At 37.8% G+C, this 24,779-nt stretch overlaps 2 protein-coding genes and 1 long non-coding RNA gene across 3 annotated transcripts; 1 reads left to right on the top strand and 2 right to left on the bottom strand.

Moving 5' to 3' along the window:
* Positions 1–669: 669 nt before the first annotated feature.
* LOC145212295 (uncharacterized) lies at positions 670–2,375 on the bottom strand. The gene is made up of 2 exons (XR_013856669.1): positions 1,810–2,375; positions 670–1,567 (listed from the first exon to the last, which is right to left on the bottom strand). It is a non-coding gene; the product is annotated as an uncharacterized LOC145212295 (long non-coding RNA).
* A 6,017-nt stretch (positions 2,376–8,392) lies between these two features.
* Positions 8,393–15,477, top strand: LOC145212267 (ATPase family AAA domain-containing protein 5-like). The gene is made up of 11 exons (XM_080080347.1): positions 8,393–9,063; positions 9,578–9,748; positions 9,968–10,122; positions 10,459–10,582; positions 10,657–10,778; positions 10,894–11,052; positions 11,183–11,648; positions 12,020–12,397; positions 12,700–12,856; positions 13,114–13,266; positions 15,197–15,477. The coding sequence occupies exons 1-11, from the start codon at positions 8,526–8,528 to the stop codon at positions 15,297–15,299; spliced, it is 2,526 nt and encodes an 841-aa protein (XP_079936473.1). The 5' UTR covers positions 8,393–8,525; the 3' UTR covers positions 15,300–15,477.
* Positions 15,478–20,287: 4,810 nt separating this feature from the next.
* LOC145214490 (uncharacterized) lies at positions 20,288–21,743 on the bottom strand. The gene has a single exon (XM_080083032.1). The coding sequence runs from the start codon at positions 21,724–21,726 to the stop codon at positions 20,386–20,388; it is 1,341 nt and encodes a 446-aa protein (XP_079939158.1). The 5' UTR covers positions 21,727–21,743; the 3' UTR covers positions 20,288–20,385.
* Positions 21,744–24,779: the final 3,036 nt, after the last annotated feature.

Below are 24,779 nucleotides of genomic sequence, written 5' to 3'. Positions count from 1 at the left end.
TTTTGTTTACCTTAAACCGTTTGTGATCTGGAGCCTGTATATGCTACAAGGGTCGTCAGCGCAAAAAATCATTTTAAAGCGGTCATGCCCTTCGTTCGCTTATGATGTACGCCTCTCATTTATCATGTGGTGGTTAGATTCTAAAGATATTTTTTATGCGTTTACTAGATGTATTTTAGAGTTGACCTGTGAAAACCGTTTTCATTTATCTTAATCCGTTTGTGATCTGGAGCCTGTATATGCTACAAAGGTCGTCAGCGCATAAGATTATTTTAAAGCGGTCATGCCCTTCGTTCGCTTATGATGTACGTCTCTCATTTATCATGTGGTGGTTAGATTCTGAAGATATTTGGTATGTGTTTACTAGATGTATTTTAGAGTTGACCTGTGAAAACCGTTTTCATTTATCTTAATCCGTTTGTGATCTGGAGCCTGTATATGCTACAAAGGTCGTCAGCGCGAAAAATCATTTTAAAGCGGTCATGCCCTTCGTTCGCTTATGATGTACGCCTCTCATTTATCATGTGGTGGTTAGATTCTAAAGATATTTTTTATGCGTTTACTAGATGTAGTTTAGAGTTGACCTGTGAAACCGTTTTTGTTTACATCAAGCCCTTTGTGATTTTAAACCAGTTAATACTAGTACTTAAAATGATGAAATAACAAATGCACAGTTAAGGGCAACATTTTATTAATGAAAAAATAAAGCACCTCATAAACCCAATTTCCACACAATAACATACTCATATTGGGTGCCACAGTTATATGAAAGAAGAAATAAATGTGAAGAGGATAAATAATTAGAAGATTGATTTATCAAGCAAAAACCTGCATTTACAATGAGTACACTAAAAAGGGGTCATCAAGTGAACAGACTGAGAAACAAAAAAGGTGAAACAACATTGTTCAGCTGAAAATGCAATGTGTTGCGAGTTACTGAAATAAAATTAAACCAGCTACCATGTGAAAGATGAGGTTGTATCATAGAGATTACTGGTTGAAAATAAAGGTTTTTCATTCCTGTCTGATGAATCACTTTTACTGAAAGAGTCTACATCAAAGTGAAAATGTATAAATATTTACCCAAAAGATGCTTTTTTAACGACGCCATGATTATGTCATGTAGGTAAGACAGCGTTAATACCAACAAATGTTTAAACACATCTAACCAACACAACAAGTTTGCCTTAATTTGGGTACGAGATTAAAATAACACCAACAAATCATTGAACACATCTAACATAACAAGTTTGCTTTAAATTGGGCACAAGAATTGTTAAATAAACCTGCCTTCGGGTAGTACAGCGGCAAAAAACACACATATTTCGATTCATGTAAAACTGAAGTGTGTGGTGAATATCTTAAAATAAAATGTTCCCATGCAAGCGAGGCAAGAAGCATTTTGTATGCATCAATGATTTAGCTGACACTTCAGTGAGCTCATTTCACCCACACCATTCTTCCACAATCAATTACTTTCTTCCATGTTGTCCAAGGCAATCTTGAATTACCTTTGGAATGATTGTGCTGCTTTTTTCTGCTTCTATTCAGTTTTCCAGATGTTGAACTGCAACAAAAAATAAAAGAAAAAGTGTAGGCAACATTTAATTTGACAAGTAGGAGTTTACACAAAAATGCTTGAGTTAGGCCAGTAGAAATGAAAGCCAATGTTTTACAAAACCAGGATCACACTAGAGATGAGCTACCATATTTTTTTAACATGCCTAAAAAATAACAAATGACCATCTGCTAAAATAATAGAAACAGTTGAGAATGACAAGCATATCATGACAATTGACAACCACTTACCATGTATCATTGCTTTTCAAATCCAATGTCCCAAGTCCTTCATTTGATAGTGTGCTGGGCCTTAGTTTGCTTCATGAAGCACTGGAAATGCTTCCCCCACCTGAACTGTCACTTTTTATTACTCCATTTGTTATCAGAACATGGATGCCTATTAGATACAACAACCTTTGCCCATTTTGTATTTTACAGTTTACAATCGAGGAGAATCTGGGACTGCTGCTATTTCGCTGCTTAAAATGCGTTTGCTTTTGTCATAACAGTTCACATTTAACTGCCAATTTCATGTAAAACCCATTTCACCGGCGATTATTTCCACAGAAAATATAATATTTTTCAATAAAAAATAAATTTAATGCTTCACTACCATTGCCGATAAAATCGGGCTGTGTTATAACACATGTTCTAAAATTATAACACCGCCCGATAAGAAACGGGGATTTTTTCATAACACAAGCGCTTCTAATCGAGCACTTGTTGACGAATCGGGTGGTATTTTTAAGCAGACAACCGACACCGTACTGTTATGTGAACTGTTATATAATCGATTTTGCCGCTCGACTAAACACGAACGTTGGCATAGAAATGTTGTAATTCAATGAATTTAGCGGGTAGTTTTTACGAAATTGTTAAACCCCAAATATATTTTAACTCACTCTCAATGAGGTGATTTAGAATCTAAAACGCAAGTTTCGGTCGAACACAACTTGCATGACTTGTGGACGCTTTAAAAATTGTATCATTAAGATAAATTCTAATCGTTGACAGGAAGTCAGAAGCAGAACAACTTTTTAGCATACCGATTTGCTTTTAACTAATTTCAGAATGTTATTGTAAATATCAATGGTTCAGTTACAGTCAAACTTCGATACTATGCCACCTTACTATTATGCCACCCTCGCTGCTATACCATTTTTGATCGTCACCAACTAAATTCAATAGAAAATATATTTACTATTATCCCGTTTCCATGGCCGCTGGTACGATCGGACTTTTCCGCTATTTCAGTCCGATAGGACGCAATAAGGAATGACTCAGCAATTTTTTCAGCGTTTTCGCGGACCTACTCGCGAGGAGGTCCGATGGGACTTTTAAAAGTCCGATCGGACCAACGGCCATGGAAACGGGATATATGTCACCCCTTACCCTTGATACTATGACACATGAGAGTACCGTATTACAGTATTAATGGTCTGGTTATGGATTGAAAATTTGGCCTTCTGACAACTTTCGGTTTGAGCTCATGATAAAACTGAGAAAACACGAAAAACAAATCGTTGAATAAACAAACATGGTCATGTTAAGAGGTTTCACGGCTTTGCAGCGAGTTATGTAAACGCCGTTCTGTGCTTGTGTCACGGCAAAACTAACAGATCTTGTTTGTTCTAGGCACGATCTATCCGTATTTTTGTAATAAATTAAACTGTGTACTGTAATAAATTATAATCGTACAACAAAACGTGGCATTACAGTACATTGTCACGTCACAAGGCTATGTTTAAAAACAACCCTCGCTATTATGCCACCCTCGCTACTATGCTACTTTCTCTCGGTCCCAAAGGGTGGCATAGTATCGAAGTTTGACTGTACCAGAAAGTCGCCTGTGGCGATATCTTTCATGGACTTTGTAAAGGCTGACAGAATTGTTCCAAGAAATCTAAGAAGACGACTAAAACCAAATTGCAGACTCTGAACGACCGACCTGCAAGGCTGAGCCTATCTGACAACTTTGAATAAAGTAAGAACATTTTCGCGGCTTGTGCATGTTACATCAATGCCGTTACTTCGCATCTCAGCTGTTCTTTTTTTCATGGAGAAATCCAAGTTTTTTGTGATGTCTATTGCATCATTACGCTTACATTCAGTGTTTTTTTAAGGTGTTTTGGGGGACCGAAACGGTCCCCCAAATTTCTCCAGCGGTTTCCCAAAATTTGCCAGTAGCCTAATAAATAATTCGTTTAAGCAAATATGGCTATTTTTTGGTATTTAAATGAAACACTTGCGGTCTCTTAAAACTACTTAGCGGTCACCCAAACCAAACCTTAAAAAAAACCTGCTTACATTGTTTACCTTTCTTGAAGCTAAGGCAACTCGGTCTTTTACAACCCGCGGTATCGTACGAAACATCGTAAAATCTGGCAACATTTTTGCTTTTAAACAAGCGTAATGGCGAAAAAGCAACAAAACGTGCCGAAACTTCAACCTGTTTTGGATAATAACGTTAAAGCAAAGTGTTTCAAATGAATGTTATTTCAAAAAAAAATTGACTATAACGTTGCATTCTATTTTATAGTTGGAGCTCGTGTGGTTGTACGCATTGGTGACGTCACTTCATCTGACGTCATAATTTACGTCCGCCACCCTGCATTTTTGTTAAACTCGACGCCTATGCGTGAATGATTACCCTTGATTAAGCCCTTCAAAGGTCTATGGCAGTACTACTCAAATAGCGGACCGCAGCCTATATCCGGACCTTTGAGGCGTTGGGTGTGGACCCTGGTCTTCTGATTACACACACTATCATTGTGAGTTAATTACTTGATCATTGCTATGTAGCGGCAGTTTCTAAACTGGGGATTTCTCAGGGAGCTGCAAAGAGCCTAAAGAATTTCCAAAATCTTAAGTGAGGTCGGATTGTTTTACTGTGACGAAACAATGGTCCAATTATTCAACTACATAATTAACAAAACAGCGATTGTTTGCGCACAATTTGATCACAATTTAAGTGTTTTCGAGAAATGCCTGCGTCAAGTAGAACGTTAAATACCGAAAGTCAGTTTGCTTCATTGCTGTTGCTTCTACTAAATACAATTTGTCCATTGTTGCGGAGAAAGGCAGTCATAGCGCACGCGGCAAAAATTATGTAAGTTGTCCCGACAAGAATCATATTAAGCCAAAATACCGAAGTGAAATTCCCGAAAAAGTCCACCACAGAACCTGAAATGATATGAAAGAAAGTCATAAAACGGATGCAACATTGGAATAGTTGATCACTTACCTGACAAAGCACCGCTGATTAGAAGGGCAAGTCCTAGGGTAGCAAAAAAACACTGTGAATGTCGTTTCACGTATGCTCGGAGCAGTATATATATTTTTTGGTTCATGTTGAAGCACCAAAGATGTGTTTTATCGAGTTGGATAAAACTCTGCTTGAGAAAATAGAAAACCTCAGCAGAGTCCTGCAGGTTTAAAAATGAAAAACAATGAGCGAATGCTGGGACAAATATTTTTTATTTTACTTGTGGTACTTTTGAGCGTATATTATATTTTGCATGATTTATTATTTTTTTGATAAAATTTGTTTTATGACACAAATGAAATCTCTTTTTATCGACCAATCGTAGGAGCTTTTGCCTCAGCAATACGCAGTTAAACTGCAGAATACTTAACACAAAATGCAGTCACACTATGATTATAGCTGGTGGGCAAGCTGTTAAATACCCATTAAACCAGGGGTGGGGAACCTTTTTTGGTTACAAAGGCCACCAAACGGTTTATCGGCACTCGTTTAGGCCGCATAGACTATTTTCCAGGCCAAGGCCAGTGGTGTTCAAACTTTTTGACGTACAGAATGGTCGTTTTGCTATTACCTCATAGAGTTGTAGAACTTACGTCCAAGCTGATAAAATTCCTCACTACATTTCAAGTTTCAACTTTAACCACAACATTCAGGATTTATTTAACCTAGAAACTCGCTTGTTTACAAATATCAACGATCTAAGAGCAGCTTGTGACATCACAGACGAGTTTAATACATTCCATTATGCGCAAACAATTGTTATTTTGCAACGCAAGTAAGATTATAGAACCTCGGGCTTGGCAGTCCTACGGAAATCGCTTTGTGTACCACTACGGGACCATTTGACTCTAGTTTGAAAACCGCTGCCCTATAGAACTGATCAAGTTGTAATGTGGAATAAAGGTTAAAAAATACGTTTCTGCCTATTTTCAGCACCTGGTGCAGTCCGTAATATAAACATCCTCAAATATATTTTGACATCGGAGGCCGCACTTAGTGCCCTAAAAGGCCCCAGGTTCCCCAGCCCTACATTAAACAGTTGGTTTGAACAATAGCAAAACAAAATTATCGTTTGTTTTTGATACTGCAATGTTTTCCTCAGCATGTGGATGCTTTGTGTATGTCAATCCATTGTCCAAAATGTGACACTTTCTCCCAAGGTAAATGGCTTCCTTTGAGACAAAAGGATATGAGCTATTTTAGAGATACTACAACGAAAGATTGATGGGGGCGTGCCATTATTAATTGTTCGAATTGTTGCTGTTGCTCAGCGAAATCTCGTGTTTGTTGTTTGAAGAACGATACCGACTTGTTTTTATGTTCAGAATGTTTAGTGCAGTGGTTCTTAACCGGGGTTCGATCGAACCCCAGGGGTTCGACAAAGCCGAATCAGGGGTTCGACGAAGGTCTTTTTGGAGTATAATACAAATACTCGTTTTCGTCAAACTTTAGGGTCTATAGTGGCTAAAATGGCATGTCCATTTGCCAAATATCAAAACGCTGGAAGGTTGCACCAATGCAGGGGTGCACAACCTGCGGCCGTACGGCCGTATGGCGCCGCAGTCGTGTTTGTGCGGCCATGAACATGTTTATTAAAATATATGTACAGGCGGCCGAGACGTAGATTTTTAAACTGCTCTAAACAGTTTTTGCGGAACTAAAAAGAATATTACCAGCCTAATAACCATATGCGTCAGACTTTTTGTACGCCTATAAAAATTCGAACTAATCAGGTACCACAAGCATCACAATATCGAATATGACATCATAAACACTTAGGACTGATCTTTATACCGTGCAGATCAGTCTGTGCACCAAGCTTGAAATTAATCTGGGCTTTTTGAGCGCTATTAGAATCTAATAGATGATATATACAGTCCAACTTCGATACTATGCCACCCTTTGGGACCGAGAGAAAGTGGCATAGTAGCGGAGTGGCATAATAGCGAGGGTTGTTTTTAAACATAGCCTTGTGACGTGACAATGTACCGTAATGCCACGTTTTGTTGTACGATTATAATTTATTACAGTATACAGTATAATTTATTACAGTATACAGTATAATTTATTACAGTATACAGTAGAATTTATTCCATAATACGGATAGATCGTGCCTAGAACAAACAAGATCTGTTAGTTTTGCCGTGACGCAAGCACAGAACGGCGTTTACATAACTCGCTGCAAAGCCGTGAAACCTCTTAACATGACCATGTTTGTTTATTCAACGATTTGTTTTTCGTGTTTTCTCTGTTTTATCATGAGCTCAAACCGAAAGTTGTCAGAAGGCCCAATTTTTCAATCCATAACCAGACCGTTAATACAGTACTGTACTCTCATGTGTCATAGTATCAAGGGTAAGGGGTGGCATAGTAAATATATTTTCTATTGAATTTAGTTGGTGACGATCAAAAATGGTATAGCAGCGAGGGTGGCATAATAGCAAGGTGGCATAGTATCGAAGTTTGACTGTATATATGTATATACCAAGTATTTTAAAACAAAAAAGCAGGTAAATGGTGGCCGTTGGTGAAATAAGAATCTGCGATGCGGCTGTCGTAGCAAAATGGTTGTGCACCCCTGCACTTAGGTTTTGTTTTCTTTTTTTGACGCAACAAAGAGCACTGTGAGCGTTGCTCGTGAGCAGAAAAACAACGAAATTTTGTTGGCAGCAAAAACTTATTACTTATATTTTTCATGTTTGTGTACAGATGTTAAAAATACAATGCTTGATTTTGGTAAAAATAAAAAATAAAAATTGCCGGAATTAAAGCAACCCTGAAACAAGTTGCTTGTATTATTATGTCAGAATTTAACAAAATGACAAACAGTAACTGTTGCCACTACGCTTAAACAAAAACTAATTACGACCCACCAAACAAAGGGAATAGGTTTTGGGTTAAAAACCTAAAATGTAACTTTGGGGTTCGACCAAAGGCTGAAGTATATAGTAGGGGTTCGGCCGTGATAAAAAGGTTAAGAACCACTGGTTTAGTGTATCTGTGTCTTTTTAGCTTATGCTTTTCCATTGATGAATTGTGGCTTTTTTCAAGGGGTGTCTGGCAGTAATTTCCTTAGAAGCTTAGCTCAACCGAACTTAAAAGTTCAATAGCCTTAAGGGAGAGAAATTTCCACTTCAGGAACTTGTTGCAAATTTGAGTCTGTACTGATAGTATTTACTACTATCTTCATTTAAAATTTTGTTAATAAATTGTAATTCAAAATGAAATTTAAGGCATTAATTCCATGCAATAAAAAAGGCAGTTTCCGCACCACGTTTGTCATCCACACTGCAGTTTTTGTCATCAGCACAAGTGCGTACCATCCCACAGGTGGAAAAGTACTGGCATGGTGTATTTTTAAGCAGACAACCGACACCGTACTACTATGTGAACTGTTAAAGAATTGAATTTGACGCTCGACTGAACACGAACGTTAACATAGAATTTTTGCAGTTGAATGAATTTGGCGGGTATTTTTTACGAAATTGTTAAGCTCTAAATCTATTTTAACTCACTAAAAACGAGGTAATTTAGAATCTAAAACGTAAGTTTATGTCGAACACAACTTGCAGGACTTGTAAACGTTTAATAAATTGTATTATTAAGATAAATTCTAATCGACAGAAAGTCAGAAGCAGAACAACTTTTTTAGTATGCCAGTTTGCTTTTAAATAATTTCAGAATCAGAATGTCATTGTAAATGTCAATGGTTCATTTACCAGAAACAAAACAAACTGTCACAAGAATGTCTAAAGCGAACGGTTTAAAAGAAAACTCACCTGTGGTGATATCTTTCATGGACTTTGTGAATTCTGACATAATTGTTCCCAAGAAGTCAAACCCTTTAGTGAACAATGATTTACATCATATCCAACCTAACAGAACAAAAACCAAGCACAAGCAATTTTTTGCACAAACTGGAAAGAGAAAGCATAGTACAACAACAGACTCCAATACTGCATCAAAGCGAAAGAAATCAAATGATGGAGATGTTGTGTGCATTGATGATAATGTTGCTCCAAAGACAGCTAAAACTAAAAAGCCGCAACCAAAAAGTTTACCAGAACAGAATACTGTCTCCAAGAAAACTAAGAAGACTGCCAAAACCAAACACAGAAGGTCATCTTCAGACGTAATAGAAATTAAAGTGATTAAACCACCTCAAATCCAGAAAAATGTAGTCACAAAAAAGCCCTCTGCCAACACTGATACTGTATCATGTGAAGTACCTCAGGAAGGTAAGAGTGTTTAATATTATCATTTTCAAAAATCATTGTAATGTATTTATTCATTTGTAAGCCGCTGCTCATAATATATAAATAGCTTACAATTTAATTTCATACCAATATCGTTTCCACACCCATGCTTGTTGATTTATTTCACAATTAAATTTACTTTTGCAAGCTGGCTTAACATGTCAACATATCAGTTATATTATTTGCTTGACTAACAATTATTGACAAATAGTTGTACTGTGTAACATAAAGAAGTGGTTTAGGACAATAGTATACAACATCATTGCATGCATTATTTTTTTACACCTTAACATGTGGGTAAATACCGTGTGTGATCATTGAAGTTATTTAGTTTTTCTATGTGTTTTGTGTTCTAATATGTCTGTCCCACATGAATGACTTTTTAGTGTCATATGTGTCATGAATTGTCTACAATACCCTCTAAAAAGTTTTTGTGTTTGTACAAAAACAGGTTCTCTTCTGTTCCATGTTTTCTCATTACATCGCTTTGTTTCAGAGACACCACTATGGGCTGAAAAACATAAACCAAAGTCACCAGTTGATCTACTTGTCAACCAGTCTACGGTTTTGAAATTGCAAAAATGGTTAAAGGAATGGAAAGAAGTGATTGAAAAGGAAAGCGTTTCCTTGCGAAAACAAGCTGAAAGACAACAAAACAAAAAGAAAAGTAAAGACAATGGATTTATTTTAAAAAATATAACTATCTTCACTTCAGATGTAATTTTTGGCATTTTTGATGTATTGCAGGGATGGGCAACAGTGAACACTGCATGTCAATTTACTTTAACTTTAAAAATGGTATTGGCTTTGCTTGCCAACATGCTTCGTACACAGAAACTTGAAAACATGGCCTCAAGTCTTAAAAACTATTGTTTTTTATTTGCAGAGAAATCCAGTGGCTCATCATCAGACAGTGACTTTCGCTTATCTGATGAGGATTCAAGGGGGCATGGTCTGTGTAATACATTTGTGCTTGTCGGTCCTACAGGTTGTGGAAAAACTGTCACTGCTTACACATGTGCAAATGAACTGGGCTTTAAGGTAAGGAAATTTTAAGTTTACTTCGTCAGTTAGCCAATACTTCTAAAAACACTTAATTCGTCTAACTAGAGATTATTATCGCACCAATATTTAGCATTTTACCGATTAAGGTATTGGTATGGTACAATCACCCAACGATCACATTCTAAACAGTGTTGGAGTTTTTTAGCGGCTAAGAAGGCACAGATTTTGGCCTTTTACTATAAATAAAGTATCAGCTTTAAGTATCGGTTATCACCCTACTTAACTACCGATAACACATATCGGTATCAGTCTTAAAAAGCTACATCAGTCCATCTCTACATCTAACTGAAGGTTATTGCTGTTTTTAATCAGGTTTTAGAAATCAATGCTTCCTGTCAAAGAAGTTACAAACAAGTCATGGCCCAACTACAAGAAGCAACTCAATCCCATTTAATTTTGAAGCAATCTAATAAGGAAACCACTGCTCCCAAAACAAGTAAAAATATCAATGATTTTTTAAAACTTTACATTTATCTGTTTTTAGAGTTACATTTTAAGAACTGTTTTCAGATTTAGTAAAAACAGCAACATGTAAGGGGATGGAAAGTTTTTTTAAGAAGCAGACTCAAAAATCGACTCCATTAAGCATTCCATCAGCAAAGGATCAAAATTCATTAATTCTTTTTGATGAGGTAAATTGAGTACATGACTGAAATCTGTGTTTGTTGATAAAAGTAAGGGCTGCTTGTAAACAACTATTTTTGGTGGCTGGCTGAACATTGTCAATACCCATCAATTACTTTTAAGGTGGAGGCAATACTTGAAAATGATCGAGGATTTTGGTCGGCTGTTCAGTCATTCTCAAGCATTAGCAAGCGGCCTATTTTACTAACAACCACTAAGAAATCAGCACTGCAAAACTTGACGGGAAACTACATTGCATCTTATGTATCTGCTGCCTCGAAGGTGTGACAGTCGTAATTTTTGCCTAGATAACATTTTCTAGCTGTTTTCTTGTTTAATATCGAAGTGTTGTGCTTAATTGTCTTTCGTATGTATAGTTCATGTTTTTATTGTGCAAAATTACTTTCTTTAGAAAAAGCTTTGTAGCCTACTACATGATGTGGCATCAAATGAAGGGTCAACTTTGGATGTATTAGACTGTGATGATGCTGTATCTAGTATGAAATGCGACATCAGACACTCAGTTATGTCCTTGCATTTTTGGACTCAAATACCTCAAGAAAAATCAAAACCGACAAAGACCAAACGGAGGTCACAGTCCAATTCCACTTTACCGAAAGTTCCATCACCTGTCAAATTGTCCATTGACAGGTTTACATCCAAATGTTGGGGTGTAGAGGACATTTTAAAATCCTCAAAAAACCTGGCCGACATCCTGTCTCCAATAGAGCAAGACAGTTTACAGTCTGTGGAAGATTCTGTTGCACATATGATCCAAAATAATCTTCCTGATGTGATTTTTCAATCTCGGTTTAGTCTGACTGGAGCACAAGTAGCAGAGAATGTAAACCAACCTCTTACCATTCATGTTCCAAAAGGTACAACATTAAACCAGTGTTGTGGATTCAGTTAAAAAACTTCAGACTCCACTGTGTAAAAAAAAATTTCCTTGACTTCAAATATGTTGCACTTTACAACTATATTCTATTTTAAAGTAAAATTGGTAGAAAAAGCTAGTGCAATTGTGCTGCTACTGTTTGTTAAACAATTAACTTAAACTTAATGGTGAAAATAACGGCCCAAACTTAAAACCTAAGTGTTAACAATTAACTGTAGATAATTCATTTTAAACCACTCTCTACCAAAAATGTTTAAACTATCAAAAATCTAGTATTTAAACATTTGCAGGTAGTACTGGAATGATAGAGAATTTGAAAAACATAGAACAAAAATTTGAATTTTGTTTCAGATTCCTCACCAGTCTCCTGGGAGGATAACTTTAATCAAAGTCATCCTGACATTGACACTGACTTTTTGTCTCTCGCCTATAATCGACCTCTCATGCCAAGTTATGGCTCCACAACATTTGCATACGGCTTCAACGATGATAGCACAGCAAGCATAATTTCCAACGGCAACCCAACATCACTGGTCCCTTCAGGAAATGACCAAAACCTGCCCATTGCAAGTAGTTCATTTAGCAATGCTTTATTGCATGATTTGTCGAAATATTTTGACAACGTTTCCTTGTGTGACCGGTTGAGCTATAGCTACACAAAGACCTATCCCTTTGCTTCAAAGTATTCTGGTCACATCCAGCTTTTTGATGGGCTCTCAGATGATATAGGTTTGTATTGTTACTGCAATATTGATTTTAAGAATATGGCGTGGTCGGATTTAATACACTCCTATTGACATAAAAACGTAAACAAATTTCTCTTTTGTTGTGGTAAATTCACTCTAGTTTATTGTTTTTATGTCTTAACGGACTCTTATAAATTTACCACAAGGACCCCATGGCATTATCTCACGCAACCGATTTCGGAAACAACTACATTAGTCACATGCGCCCGGTATTTAGCGACATAATGTTTTTAAGCGCTAAATATTAAATGCGAAAAAATGATAAATTTTATATTTTACGTACAGTGACCAAAGTATCAGATCCGCCTGCTGCTGTGGCTTCAATATTCGCCGATTGCCAAGCTTCGTTAAGAGTTCGAAATCTGCGAAGGATCCAGTGCAAAATCCAACATCAACCATTAGACATGAAATCGCTGGAGGATGTTGGCGATTTCCGGACAAGGCAAGTCTCATTATATGACTTGCAAATTATCCCATTCTTAAGTTAGCAGAAATAACCTCCAATTAAGTTTATTTTTGAAACAGTTTTCAGAAAACTACTTCAAACCCATTATCGAAACCTGCGATTTACAAGTAGCGAATATAACGTTGCGTATTAATTGTTGCCGACATGTAATTTTCCGTCTGTCTACTTAACGACAACATAAGCCTTAAGATGCACTTGTAGTAAATGGTTTTGCAACGTTCACGTTTTTACAGGTACAGCGATTCCTTGTTTGATCGTTTGTCTTACTGTAATGACTCAAAAGCTTCCCAAAAGTTATGCCGTTCCCTCCACCTCGACTATTTGCCGGCTTTGAGATTCGTTTGTCGTACTGAGGAAAGACGAAAGGCCGCGAAGGCTTCTAGAAGGTTCGTTTGATAGAATTTTGCCCCTTTGTGTAAATAATAATTCTTATGCATGTTCCTAAGCTCATGCTCAAAATTTTCCTCCGAGATTAAAATTTTTCTGCAGGAACACGACATGTAGTCTTCGAACAACTGGTGTGTGCCGCTGTGTTATGCGGAAATCTTTACATAAATGCCAAAAAAATGAAGCTGTAGGGCGCACTGCAGGCACCGCGCCATTTTATTTTTTGATTCATAATAGGGTTGCCATACGTCAAGATTTTCCCTGACATGTCATGGAATTTAGTGTTTAAATCTGCGTCAGGGAGAAATGTTAAAATGTACTTAAAAGTCAGGAATTTAAGAAATATATATATATATACTACGAAATTAATGTACCAACAGAGAAAGTTTCTTGTAGTTAGCTACAACCGCGTCTATGCCATGAAACGTAAAGAGGTAAACTGGCAGCGCGCAAGTTAACGCACAAAGTTACTGTTTCGTTTTGCATTGTGTGTGCGCGCGTAACAGTACCTGTTTGTAACTAGTTGTGTAACTCTAACAGTACGCGTTAAATGCACAAATAAAAATCCGCGTTTTAAGAAAACACACCATTCGATGCTACGTTGGAACGTGGGAAATTTCATTTGCTTTAACTGTGTACCTAATATGCAAGGAACTAACTGACAACGAAAAGTCGAATGTCGTGAGACAAAAAACGTTTTTTTAGTGGCACTTTATTTCAAATTTAAAAAGGTCTTTGTGGCTCCCGTTGTTAGTTTTTTTCTGTGTAAAATAGGTCCGAATGGTTTTTAGAGTGGTAAAGTTTGGAGACCCCTGATATATGTGCTTATTGTTTTAAGGATAGTAAGAATAGTGAGCTTAGCCCAATAAACTTAACTAAACGGAAGCTTACACAGAAAGTTAATTGACAAGGATCAGAGCACCGTATCTAACGTTTTCTCGTGTCGCCGTGACTTCCGAACATTCCAAATTTATTCCGGAATAGAAGTGTTTAGATCGCAAAAATGGTTAACGCAGCGGTTCTCAAACTGGGGTCCGCGGTCCTTTAGGGCAGTCGTCGGCAACCACTGGTCCGCGGCCCGTGAGGAGTTTGTTACCGAGCCGCATAAAACTTGCTCAAGGTTCACTTTTAATCCAAGTTGTAATAATTGTCATTAGTTTTCAGTACTGATTATTTGTGATTTTTAAAGGCCGGTCCGTGATATAAAATTTTAGTTTCAAACCGGCCCGCAGTGCAAAAAAGGTTGCCGACCCCTGCTTTAGGGTGTTTTGCGGGGACCGCGGAAAGGTGGAAGTAATTCTATATTTATATTTGGCGTCAGTTTGTGCAACTGAACAAGTTTAAATCAAAGAGAAAGTGAGGATCGACCGTTGCCATTGCTAAACAATAGGCTTTATTGCATGACAACCAACAAAAATGCAATTGTTCGCGCACAATTGTAATGCTTTTTGTCTTGTCTGTGATGTCAGATTTGGATCATTGTTATGCGCAATTTTGCATAACTATCTAAAATCCTGCAATCAACTTTCGTTTTTCTGAAATACACATTCAGGCTTGCGGACCGCGAGCCCTCGAAAAAGGGACAGCTTAGAAAAAATAACGAAAATGTTAGAAAAAAACTGGGTTAACGCAACCAAGAAAATTTTTGTCAGGGATTGTGTATCATAAAATATGGCAACCCTAATTCATAACGTATTATTAAGCAATACGTTTGAAAATAGCTGTTTTGATGTATTTTGGCAGCCTCAAATTTATGCTAGTGCAGAAAGCTATAAGAATTCGAATTTTAACTTAATAATTGCGAATAATAGATTATACAGTATTTGGACAGTCCATTTTGAGTGTACGAAACCCAGCAGGGACATAGATTAGGGACTGCTCCCACACAAAACAGTCACATCATTTATGACATTAAGCCTTTTTCTTCAGGTTTTTCCACTATCTCGATCAAATCCAGCTTTTCCCTTCACCCGGTGACGTGTCAAAGCTTACCAGTGAGTTTGTCGAAAAGGTGATTGATGAAAAATCGTGACGCTGCACTTTTCTAGCATGACGAAGCAAACCAACTGGTGCACTGGGTCGACACGATAGGCCTGTAAAGAAATATTTGTTGATCGCAGAATTTGTCGTTAAGAAATGTTTTTGCATTTTTACGTGCGATTTTATTTAACGTTGACAATGATAAATTACAATACAAGATACTGTCACAACTTTGTGTTGGTTTATTTTATTCGCTTAGCCCAGTGGTTCCCAAACTGTGGGCCATGGCCCAGTACTAGGCGACCAAGACATTTTCAATGGGCCACAGAGCCATTTGAATAGATTCTACTGTTTTGTTATGCTGTTGTAGATATTATTCGCTTTGTTTTGAAAAACGTAATTTTTGCAAACAATTCCGAATCTTGTAGCCGAATTTCAGGAGCATGTATCTCATTAAAAATAAATTGCTAGAAACCATTTCGCCTGTTTTTGAGTATTTTTTTTGTTTGTGCCCAAATTTACAGCACGTGGTGGGCCACGAATCGCTATTAAATAGACATTTGGGCCACATACCAAAAAAGTTTGGGAACCCCTGACTTAGCCTTAGGCCACAATGACGAAACAATAAGTTAGGACCACACAACTCTTACCTTCAAGTTAAGCTCCAGGTAGAGTCGCTGTTAAATTTAAATCCACAAATTCACAGAACCTTTTTGAAAATCGAAGAGATGTCCACGGGTTTTACGTCACCTATAAATGTCATTTTACTGCGTTAGCTAAGGAAGCCGCTTTCCAGATACTTCTGCTCAATAAATTTACAAAACAAACATTTCATCAAACATGTGTCTGATATAAGTGATTATAAATCGAAATCGTTGGACTTAACTAAAACTTACCAGTAATCCGTTGTTTTCAAAATTCGACGCATCATTCCTGCAGCGATAACAGGGATAAGACGAAAACCACCAGTTTCAAGTAGAAACAAGAAAACGTATGCCAAGGTGTTTAAAGAAACGCGATATTGAATTACGGAGAGCGTGTTGGCTATATTTCAAACGTAAGGCATTTTACAACTGTGTTGACGCCAATCTGTGACGTAATTTATTCACTTCGGTTTCCATTAAGGATGCTCTTTCCAAATTTATTGCACTGTTTCCTGCCAAAACCTGTGTAATAAAACCCATTTTTGTAGATTTATTGTTTTGTGTCTGGTTGCTTAAATTCGCAGTAAAAATCTTTTTTTTCTTGGCTGGTCGGCGTCTTATAAGATCTCATGATATTCTGGCGGTTGGACTGTGTTGCTTTAATCGTTTTTGCCGACCGGCAAGAAGTGTATGGTCAGATAGTTACATACGCGACTAATAACCATTGTATCTTAGGCAATGATAGTAGCTGGGCTATTTACAAGACAGCAAACGCTAAAATAACTCTTTCAGGCAGGCATGTGTGAAGATAATTACGAAGGCTTATCTGACAAACTGTTATCTCTTGTGGTCGAACAATAAAATATTAAACTGCAGGTTGCAGCTATAGCCATTTTGTTACCGGCCCCGACAAGCTTGCAATGGCCGCATGCGCTAACGAATCGTAGGCTGCTAATGCAAGCCTTTCGGTGTTTCAGTACAACGCATGTTGAAATTGTTCAATTCAGATGTCTGCAGAAGCACCAGCTGGCAGGAAGGAAATAAACTGAATTTCGTTAGTTTGTTTGTTCCACAAGAAAATAAGTAATTTATATTTTTAAAGCCCGATGTGCTCGCAAATGAACTTCACTGTTATAAAATGGAATGACATGTGAATAAATATACCATTCGCTCAAATACACTCGGTACTAAAAACTTGGTCTTGTTATGTTGCACAAAATTAATTAAAAAATGTGTCCAGACGCCACAGCGCGTAAGAGGTAGAAACTTGATGTTGATCGTCTAAAAAATGTTGTTTTGGGCGAAACAATTCCTTGAAGATGGTTTCGGTTACACGGCTTGTTACGTTTACAACAAACATTTCAAAAATAACGCCAGTCGTTTTGGTTTCGGGTTTTACGGATTATTATCGGTAATCATAAAGCCTCCACAGACTTGTGTGTCGTGTAAACATCCATTGAACTTATCGGAAAACGGGTTTTGTAGGTTGGGTTGTGCTTGATCTACCTGCCATTGGTGAAAATAACGTTAGGAACGAACAGGGGTATACCTTTTGCAACACAGTTTTCACTTTACAAAATACAACAATTCATAAGAACCTTAGTGAATCATAGTGTACCTAAAAGTTTTAATAAAATGTTTGTAATAACATGTCTTTAAGAAGCCATATTTAGCATTACTTTACCTTTGACGAAATTGCTTGTAGCTTTCTATCAAAGAAATCGAACTAGCTTCACAAGTTGGCGAAAGAACGGACACTTTGGTGAATGCTAAAAGCATGTGGCGAAACCAGTGATCGATACTTAAAAAGTTGTTTAACCAAACTTGACCATCGCAAATAATCGCACGCCAAATAAAAATATCAAAAACAGTTTTTAATAAAGAGAAAAAGTGAATTTTTTTTGTAATGAATAAAAATATTTTTTATCAGATTTTCACGTCTTTTGTAAATAAAAATGATTTTAATTAATAAATAAATTAGTATGCGGACTAATCGAAATCTGAAATTTTTAATTTAGCACTTTTACCAAAAGATTGCCCGTATCTGACTTATATTAGACTTTGCACCAATCTAAAGGGTTTTACCTAACAACATGGGTAATCAATTGATTAAAAGTCACACCCACACTCGACCTTTAGCAGCCATCGTTTATCGACGCCTATTAACTGGTTTTAGGCGTGGCCACTTGTTTATGGATTAATGAGCTAATTCCAAAGCCGCAAAACATGATTCATATCGTGCTGCTTATTACCTTAAAGTGCCGCGCTTATGCTATAGAGATTGAGGATTTCCAAGCCGCTTCCCGACCAAGCCTTCCATCAAAAGAATTTTCGTGCTCTCGCAACAGACCCTGCTTTGTCATATTGAATCGGGTTTGTAAACCACAACACCTTGCTTAATTCTTTAAGGTATTTATGACGCAGCAAACTGACAAGCAAAATCGCAATTATCTTTTTAATGCACTTGACAAAATTCGCCGTAGACCCCAAATTCAAAGTTGGACACCGTATGTTACATTATGGGACTGTGTTTTTCCACACTAGTATACCACGAGAGGTTGCCCAGTGTGCCGCAAAAAAATCGTTTTTTAATAAATGCATCTATCGTCGAAGTTTTTCGCTAGAACTGCTCGTTGAGTTGAGTTTGTTTCGCAGGGTGATACAAATCGTATGATATTTGCTACCAAAATCAGTTTATCCCATAAACATCGTCATTGTGAGGTTTTAAATTATCACCGTATTAAAGCTTACAAAAATGGTGATATTTTCGTAAAAAGCGTCCCGAGAACAAAAATAAAGTGAACAAGTGTCTCGCAACATAAAAAGGTTAAAAACCCCAGTACTCGGAGCATTTTATCAGCCTTTATCGCGTGATGGTGCCCATGAGTCGTTTGCATTGGGTCGTAAAGCAGCAAAGTGTTATTAAGAGACGTGGTTTTGCAATTCATTATTGGAACCAACTTTCGACATGCGGTCATGCGCTTTGACAATTTAAACACTTTCTAGAAATTTGTAAACGAGTAAACGAGAATTCTTTATCGTTGGTATTTCACTCTCCCACCGCAATGTTCCTCCACGGGTTGATTACAAGGTTTCTGGCTGTTTTGACACGGTGTAATTAAACATCGTGCAATTCCGTTTTGCCCAGTAATCCCACCCAATACCACAAAGTACAAAATGGCGAAAAGCGCACAAACGACCCAATTCAGCATTATTCTGTAACAGGTGGCGGGTAGGATTACATTTTAATAATTATGTTTCGGATGTGTAATTAACTTACCGGAAAATACACGGATAAACAGTCGTTATCTTCTCGACTCTTCTGACTAACAATTTAACATTACAACCTTCGTCGCTGCGATTTGACCGTCGTAAATTTTGATTCGTCTGGCTGTCATCTTTGACCCTGTTTGGGCGAAGTGCGGTTTTAATTCCGGTGTTATAAATGTTGGAGCTATTTTTATCTTGAAGTGCGTTTTTATGGAAGCATATGTGACAAGTTTATAACATTGTAATTCCACAAATGCCTATGTAGTTTACATTATATCTAGTGTGTACCCTTAGTATTTTGGGATTAAGTTATACATTTCTGCCAACGCCCAAATACTTATTTAAAAATGGTGAGAAATTAGTACGGTACTTGATAACATCTCTTTAGCTATATGGCTGACCTTAAATCGTATTTCCTAACCATCAAATTCCACAACGTACGCCATTTTTAATTTTCTTTAATCCTATCGACATTATAGTAATGCAATTTTCGTGCTTGACAGACGATCGGGGTTCTGATTTACAGTTTGTTATCGCAAGCACATTTTTTATTGAATATAATAAACCAAAAAAATGTTGTTTGTTGGGATAACCTTTCCAAACTTAAAATTAACGAATCTCTGTGCAAAACTTAAGCTTGTAGTAAACCTAAATCAGTTTAATACGTTGGGCAATGAAATAAATGTAAAATCGATTTCGGCGCTATAACGGCTTTCTCACTTCTTATTCAAATATCTAACGAACGCCTGGTTTCTACATGAAACATGATATTCTGAACCAAGGACTTGTATCAATTTACAACTCGTTGCCCGACAATTTGCAGCAATGTTTTAGAAACGAGAATATGTAATTGTGCATTTTAAACTGAAAACAAAATTTAAAGTTAAGCGAACTTTAAAATATCTAAATTGCCATGATTACTACTCATTTGGGAGTAACATTGTTTCGTTGATTGTTACCTCAAAATTCTAATTTGTACTATTATAACCACCAAAGTCGAGCCATCGAGTTTAATCGGTTCGTGTTTCATTGCCACTGATTTAGGCACCTGTTTTCAAAACATGTGAATTCAGCGCAAAGATTTATTGAAATTAGCCTTGTCAGCAAAATACAAAGGTTGCAAGCAAATACAAACATGCGCACAGCTTATACATGTACAATTCGCTTTTATGCGAGAAAAACAAATGAGTCATATTATACACTCCTTGTTTTCTTGCTTAGGCATCAGTTTGCCTGCCAACTGAAACCGGTAAACAGACGAACGGCATTCGGTTGTCTCGCTCCCCACATCTGTTTGTCGCTGATCTGCACCGTCGTTATATTATCGTCGTCTTCGTTTTTCTGCGAGATGATATAGCGGTGCTGGTACCACGGCCACGAAGCTATCTTCTTTTGCGACGAGTTTTCCTCAAATCCAAATAATGTCAAGTGTGGTAGACTTGGTATGGTGTTTCTATGCTTAGCGAGCAAAAGGTTTCCGCTTAAATCCAAGTATTTTAGGTTAACGTTGTTTTGGAGCCACCCTGCTTCCAATGTGTCAATGTCGTTGTTTGCTAAGATAAGGGTGGTAAGACTGTGGCACTCGCTAAAGAGCAATGGTTCGACGGAGTCCAAGGAGTTAAACGACAGGTCTACCAGACTGAGATGGGTTAGATTGTAAAACAGCATGGAATCCAATGATGTAAGTCTGTTCCTCGAAAGATCTATTACACGCAGTTCTGGGTTAAAATGGAAAATCTCAGCTGGCACTTCGAGCAAATTGTTTTGGGCTAATTTCACCACTTCCAGTTCATAGTTTGCACTAAATAGTTCAACTGGAAGCATGGAAATGTTGTTCCTATCAAAATTCACTTCCTTGAGTTCGAAATTGTTCTCAAACAGATTCCAAGGCAGATAGTCGATTTGGTTTCCAGCGAAAGACGCACTTTTCAGAAGAGGATTTGCAAGAAACGTATCATCTGCAATGTCGATTAGAAAATTCAGGTCGAAGTTGACCATCTGTAGTTTTAAATTGAACTCAAAAGTACAACGTGAAAGTAGGATAAAGTTGTTTGAACTAAGATCAATTGCTACCAGCATGGATAGATAGCTAAGCGCCTCTTTGAGTTCAGCGCTATCGGACAGTTGGTTTTGTCTCGCTGAAAGCACTTGCGCGTCACCTGGAATAATTAACGACCCCAAGCAAGTCAACCTTTTGCGATAACAAAAAATTCCACCGAGGTCAATGCGCTGATCATAGATTCGAAATTCTGGGAACATCACGCTAAGACACGGCCGGACTTGGCGACGGTCAGGAGCATCACAACTGCCCATAGCGTCGTCCGGACGATTGTTCCAACCCCTATTGCAGACGTACTGTCCACTTTGATCCACTTTGATAGGTGACATGGTCGGGCAGAGCATAGTGGGCAGCCCAGTGTTAAAGTGAACATCAATGGTGACGTTGCTTTCGTAGAAGGCGTTGTTTTCTTGCACAAGTCGCGTTTCGTTGTTCATTAAAACATCACCTGAACATTTACTTGCCAATGCAAGAAGCAAAGTCAAACCAGACACAATATTCCTCATAGTGCTGCTATGTTTGAATCAGCCTCAAGAAGCTGAACTTTAAAACTATTTTACCATGATGGCCAATCTTAGTTTAATACGCATTCACCAAAATCTTACCCTTCTTTTCGCTCGAATTTGCGTTTTTCTTTTTCTCATGCGCGGAAAATCATTGGACACAAGTTTACCGTTGTTTAGCGCAGAATTACAAACTATGTTAATATGGTATTCGATGTAATACTGGTTGTTTGGAACGTTTTAGAAACTTTTTATTTCCAAAGCCATTGGTAATTTCAAATATGGTGCACGAGCTGTGCTTTTTTCACTTTTAATGTCGTTTGTTATTTTGAACATCTGGCACGCGTTATGCTTTTTTCACTTTCAAAAACCGTAAGGTTGCAAAACCCTTTAACAATATAATGCATAATTTGTTTGTTGTTTTACTTGTCATAAAACGTTTGTGATGTGCAGGCACTTTGCATACAAGCGACAGCAAATGACAGGGTTAAGCCGTCCAGTCTAGACCACAAGAAGATTTTCACGTTGTCTCGAGAATTTGTGTTTGTTTCAAAGAACAACAGTCTGATGTCGCCTAGACGGGCATACGCAACAACAAATCAGCTTGTCTGGGCCTAAGCTAATGTGCGTTTGTTGTATTTCAGCCAGCGATAAGCATTTGGGCGTGGCTCGTCTGCCACCACGTAAAAACCATCAAGATAGCATTTGGCTTTGTTTATAGGACACGTTGTTCTCATTGCGATTCCCAGAACTGTGCATTGGTTGCGGTATTTTGCCTTTAGCGATAAAAGCGCACCACAAAGTTTAATAGCTGCGTTTAAACCACCTTTATACGAGGTTAGTTCCGAGGAAAAAGATTGCTCAAAGGACAACATAAATTTTAATTGGTTTTTAAAATATGTTTGCTTTAAATCCGGCGTTAGTTTAAGTAGACGATTATTTACTTTCCCAACTGAAAGTGTATTAAATAGCAAGTAAAGTTCTGACTGGCAAAGGTTTGTGTCGGCTGCTGATCTATATACTATTGCTAAACATGGCATAACGACGTGATTGTGGCAAAATTGTATTTTAAAATTAGATCACATATGCACAGCGATACAGCACAAGACTGCGTCAAACAAAACTGGCACAACACACTGTAAAAAAATGGTGTCAAAACAACAAATTATGATCGCATAATACGCGTGTTTGTTCGAGTAAATAAAAAAGCAGTGCAACTTAAAAATAAGCTTGATACACAATTAACCTCTGGGGGCAAGCGAAAACTTTGCAGCGGTTGATCGGTGTGGCTCCACAGCGCTACCTGCCGGACAAACAATATCAGTAGCGGGTCGAAATTTACTGCTCTTCTTCACTCTCTTCTGATGATGACGTATCGTCATGACGTTCCTCGATGTGTTGAGGAGGGGCGGTGGCACCTCGGGTGGTCACAATGCTAGTCGGGTCCGGTTGATAATCATTGACAGCTGGCTGCACTTTTGTCACCATTTGTTTGAACTTTCCATTCTTTCCCTGTGGCACCTGCCCATTGACACCTGCTTGTTTCTTCATGGCAGTAAGGCGTGGATAGAGACGTTGCTGCTGATGTTGGGTTGGCATAGATTGCATCTGGAGCTGTTGATGATGTCTGGGATCGTATGGCACCTCCACGCCACCGTGCATAGGCAGTTTACGTTGGTTGGTGTGATCAATAGGCACCATGGTGTAGTAATTCTTGGCGTCCACTCCTTTTACAGGCACAGCATATGATTTACGAGGAGGATGACGCTCCACTATTTCACTATCCGAATCCGAGACATCAGAAAGAAGAGGCTGCTTTTTCGGTGGGGCAGGTGAGCCACCACGGCAGCAGCAGTAGAAAAGGAATAGAAGGAGAAAGAGGCAAAGTAGTGGAACAGTGATGTAAACCCATCCGTAAATGTTGAGATCGAGAAAATCTTGGTTTGGGCCAATTTTCAGCGAAGTACATCCTTCGTGTAATTCTCCAGTAGTCATCCAATATTTCCAGCAGTAAAATACTGGTGGTACTTCATGCTGAATGTGGTAGTCAGGAGGCAGTTGTCCCATGTTAGCGAAACGAAAGTAAATTTTACAACTTAGAAAACTAAAAACTGTAAAGATCAACACACAATGTCGTCAAACACATACATTTTAATGATTTAAAAAAAAAAACTTTTTTTGGTTTTTTTGTCTCTGCTGGTCCTAACCTGTAACTAATTCCCAAAATTATCTTTTAACTTAAACTAACAAACAAGAATTTAATCAATGTTACATCTGATACTATCTAACCTCCTGTACATCTCCCAATAACTTTCCACATACGAACACTGCTCTCTCACATAAAGACCGTTGCCAACTGAACAAGCAAGCCTAAACTCGCGTCGTTCAAACATGCATCTATGTTTACTCTGGCCCGCACGTAGGTACAGTCTTTTTAACCTATGTATGCTGAAAGGGCATTGGTTAATAAGTTACAACGCTGATCGATCAAGTGGCTCTTCAGCCAACGCCCGAGTATTACACTGCCTGCGCACTAGCTTTAATCTTGCGTAATATTTGATGTCGTGATTTTGCACGGTCGGCACGCTGGGTAGTTATCCTGACGTTTCTTTCTCCAAAGCTGGCTGGGGTATTCGACCCTGAATTTACGGTTTCATTTGACAATCCATTTCTCTTATGAGTGAGAACGTGTTGTGAATCACATGAACCTGGCCTCGTGAGCTCATTTCATTTCGGGTCAATTAAAATGCAACTAGCAATGTGAAAATAGTGGTAAACGGCACACGACAAATCATGTGATATGAACTTAGGTAGCCAAAAATCTGCTTTATAATGTAACGCCAAATAGTAACAAAATACAAGTAAAACACATTCATGCCAAATAACTTATTATGTATCTGAAAGTGTTAAAGTTTATACATTTCAATGCTGTGAAGGAAACTGACCTTGCACAACAAAAACAAATTCAATAAATGACGATCTCTCATTGAAAAAGTCAATGTTTGCTTCTGACCATTGTTGGGTTTGTGAGTCACAATGTTTCGTCATTCAATTCT

The sequence above is a fragment of the Phallusia mammillata genome, chromosome 2 (genome assembly GCF_965637545.1).
Source record: "Phallusia mammillata chromosome 2, kaPhaMamm4.hap1.1, whole genome shotgun sequence".
Taxonomy (NCBI): domain Eukaryota; kingdom Metazoa; phylum Chordata; class Ascidiacea; order Phlebobranchia; family Ascidiidae; genus Phallusia; species Phallusia mammillata.
The sequence above is the reverse complement of the archived record's forward strand: the minus strand, read 5'-3'. Positions and strand labels throughout refer to the sequence as shown.

Coding starts and splice junctions, on each gene's coding strand:
- LOC145212267 (XM_080080347.1), top strand. CDS start 8,526: ATGTCAATGGTTCATTTACCAGAAACAAAACAAACTGTCACAAGAATG. Junction 9,064..9,577: donor ATGTGAAGTACCTCAGGAAG/GTAAGAGTGTTT, acceptor GCTTTGTTTCAG/AGACACCACTATGGGCTGAA. Junction 12,398..12,699: donor TGGGCTCTCAGATGATATAG/GTTTGTATTGTT, acceptor TTTTACGTACAG/TGACCAAAGTATCAGATCCG.
- LOC145214490 (XM_080083032.1), bottom strand. CDS start 21,726: ATGAGGAATATTGTGTCTGGTTTGACTTTGCTTCTTGCATTGGCAAGT.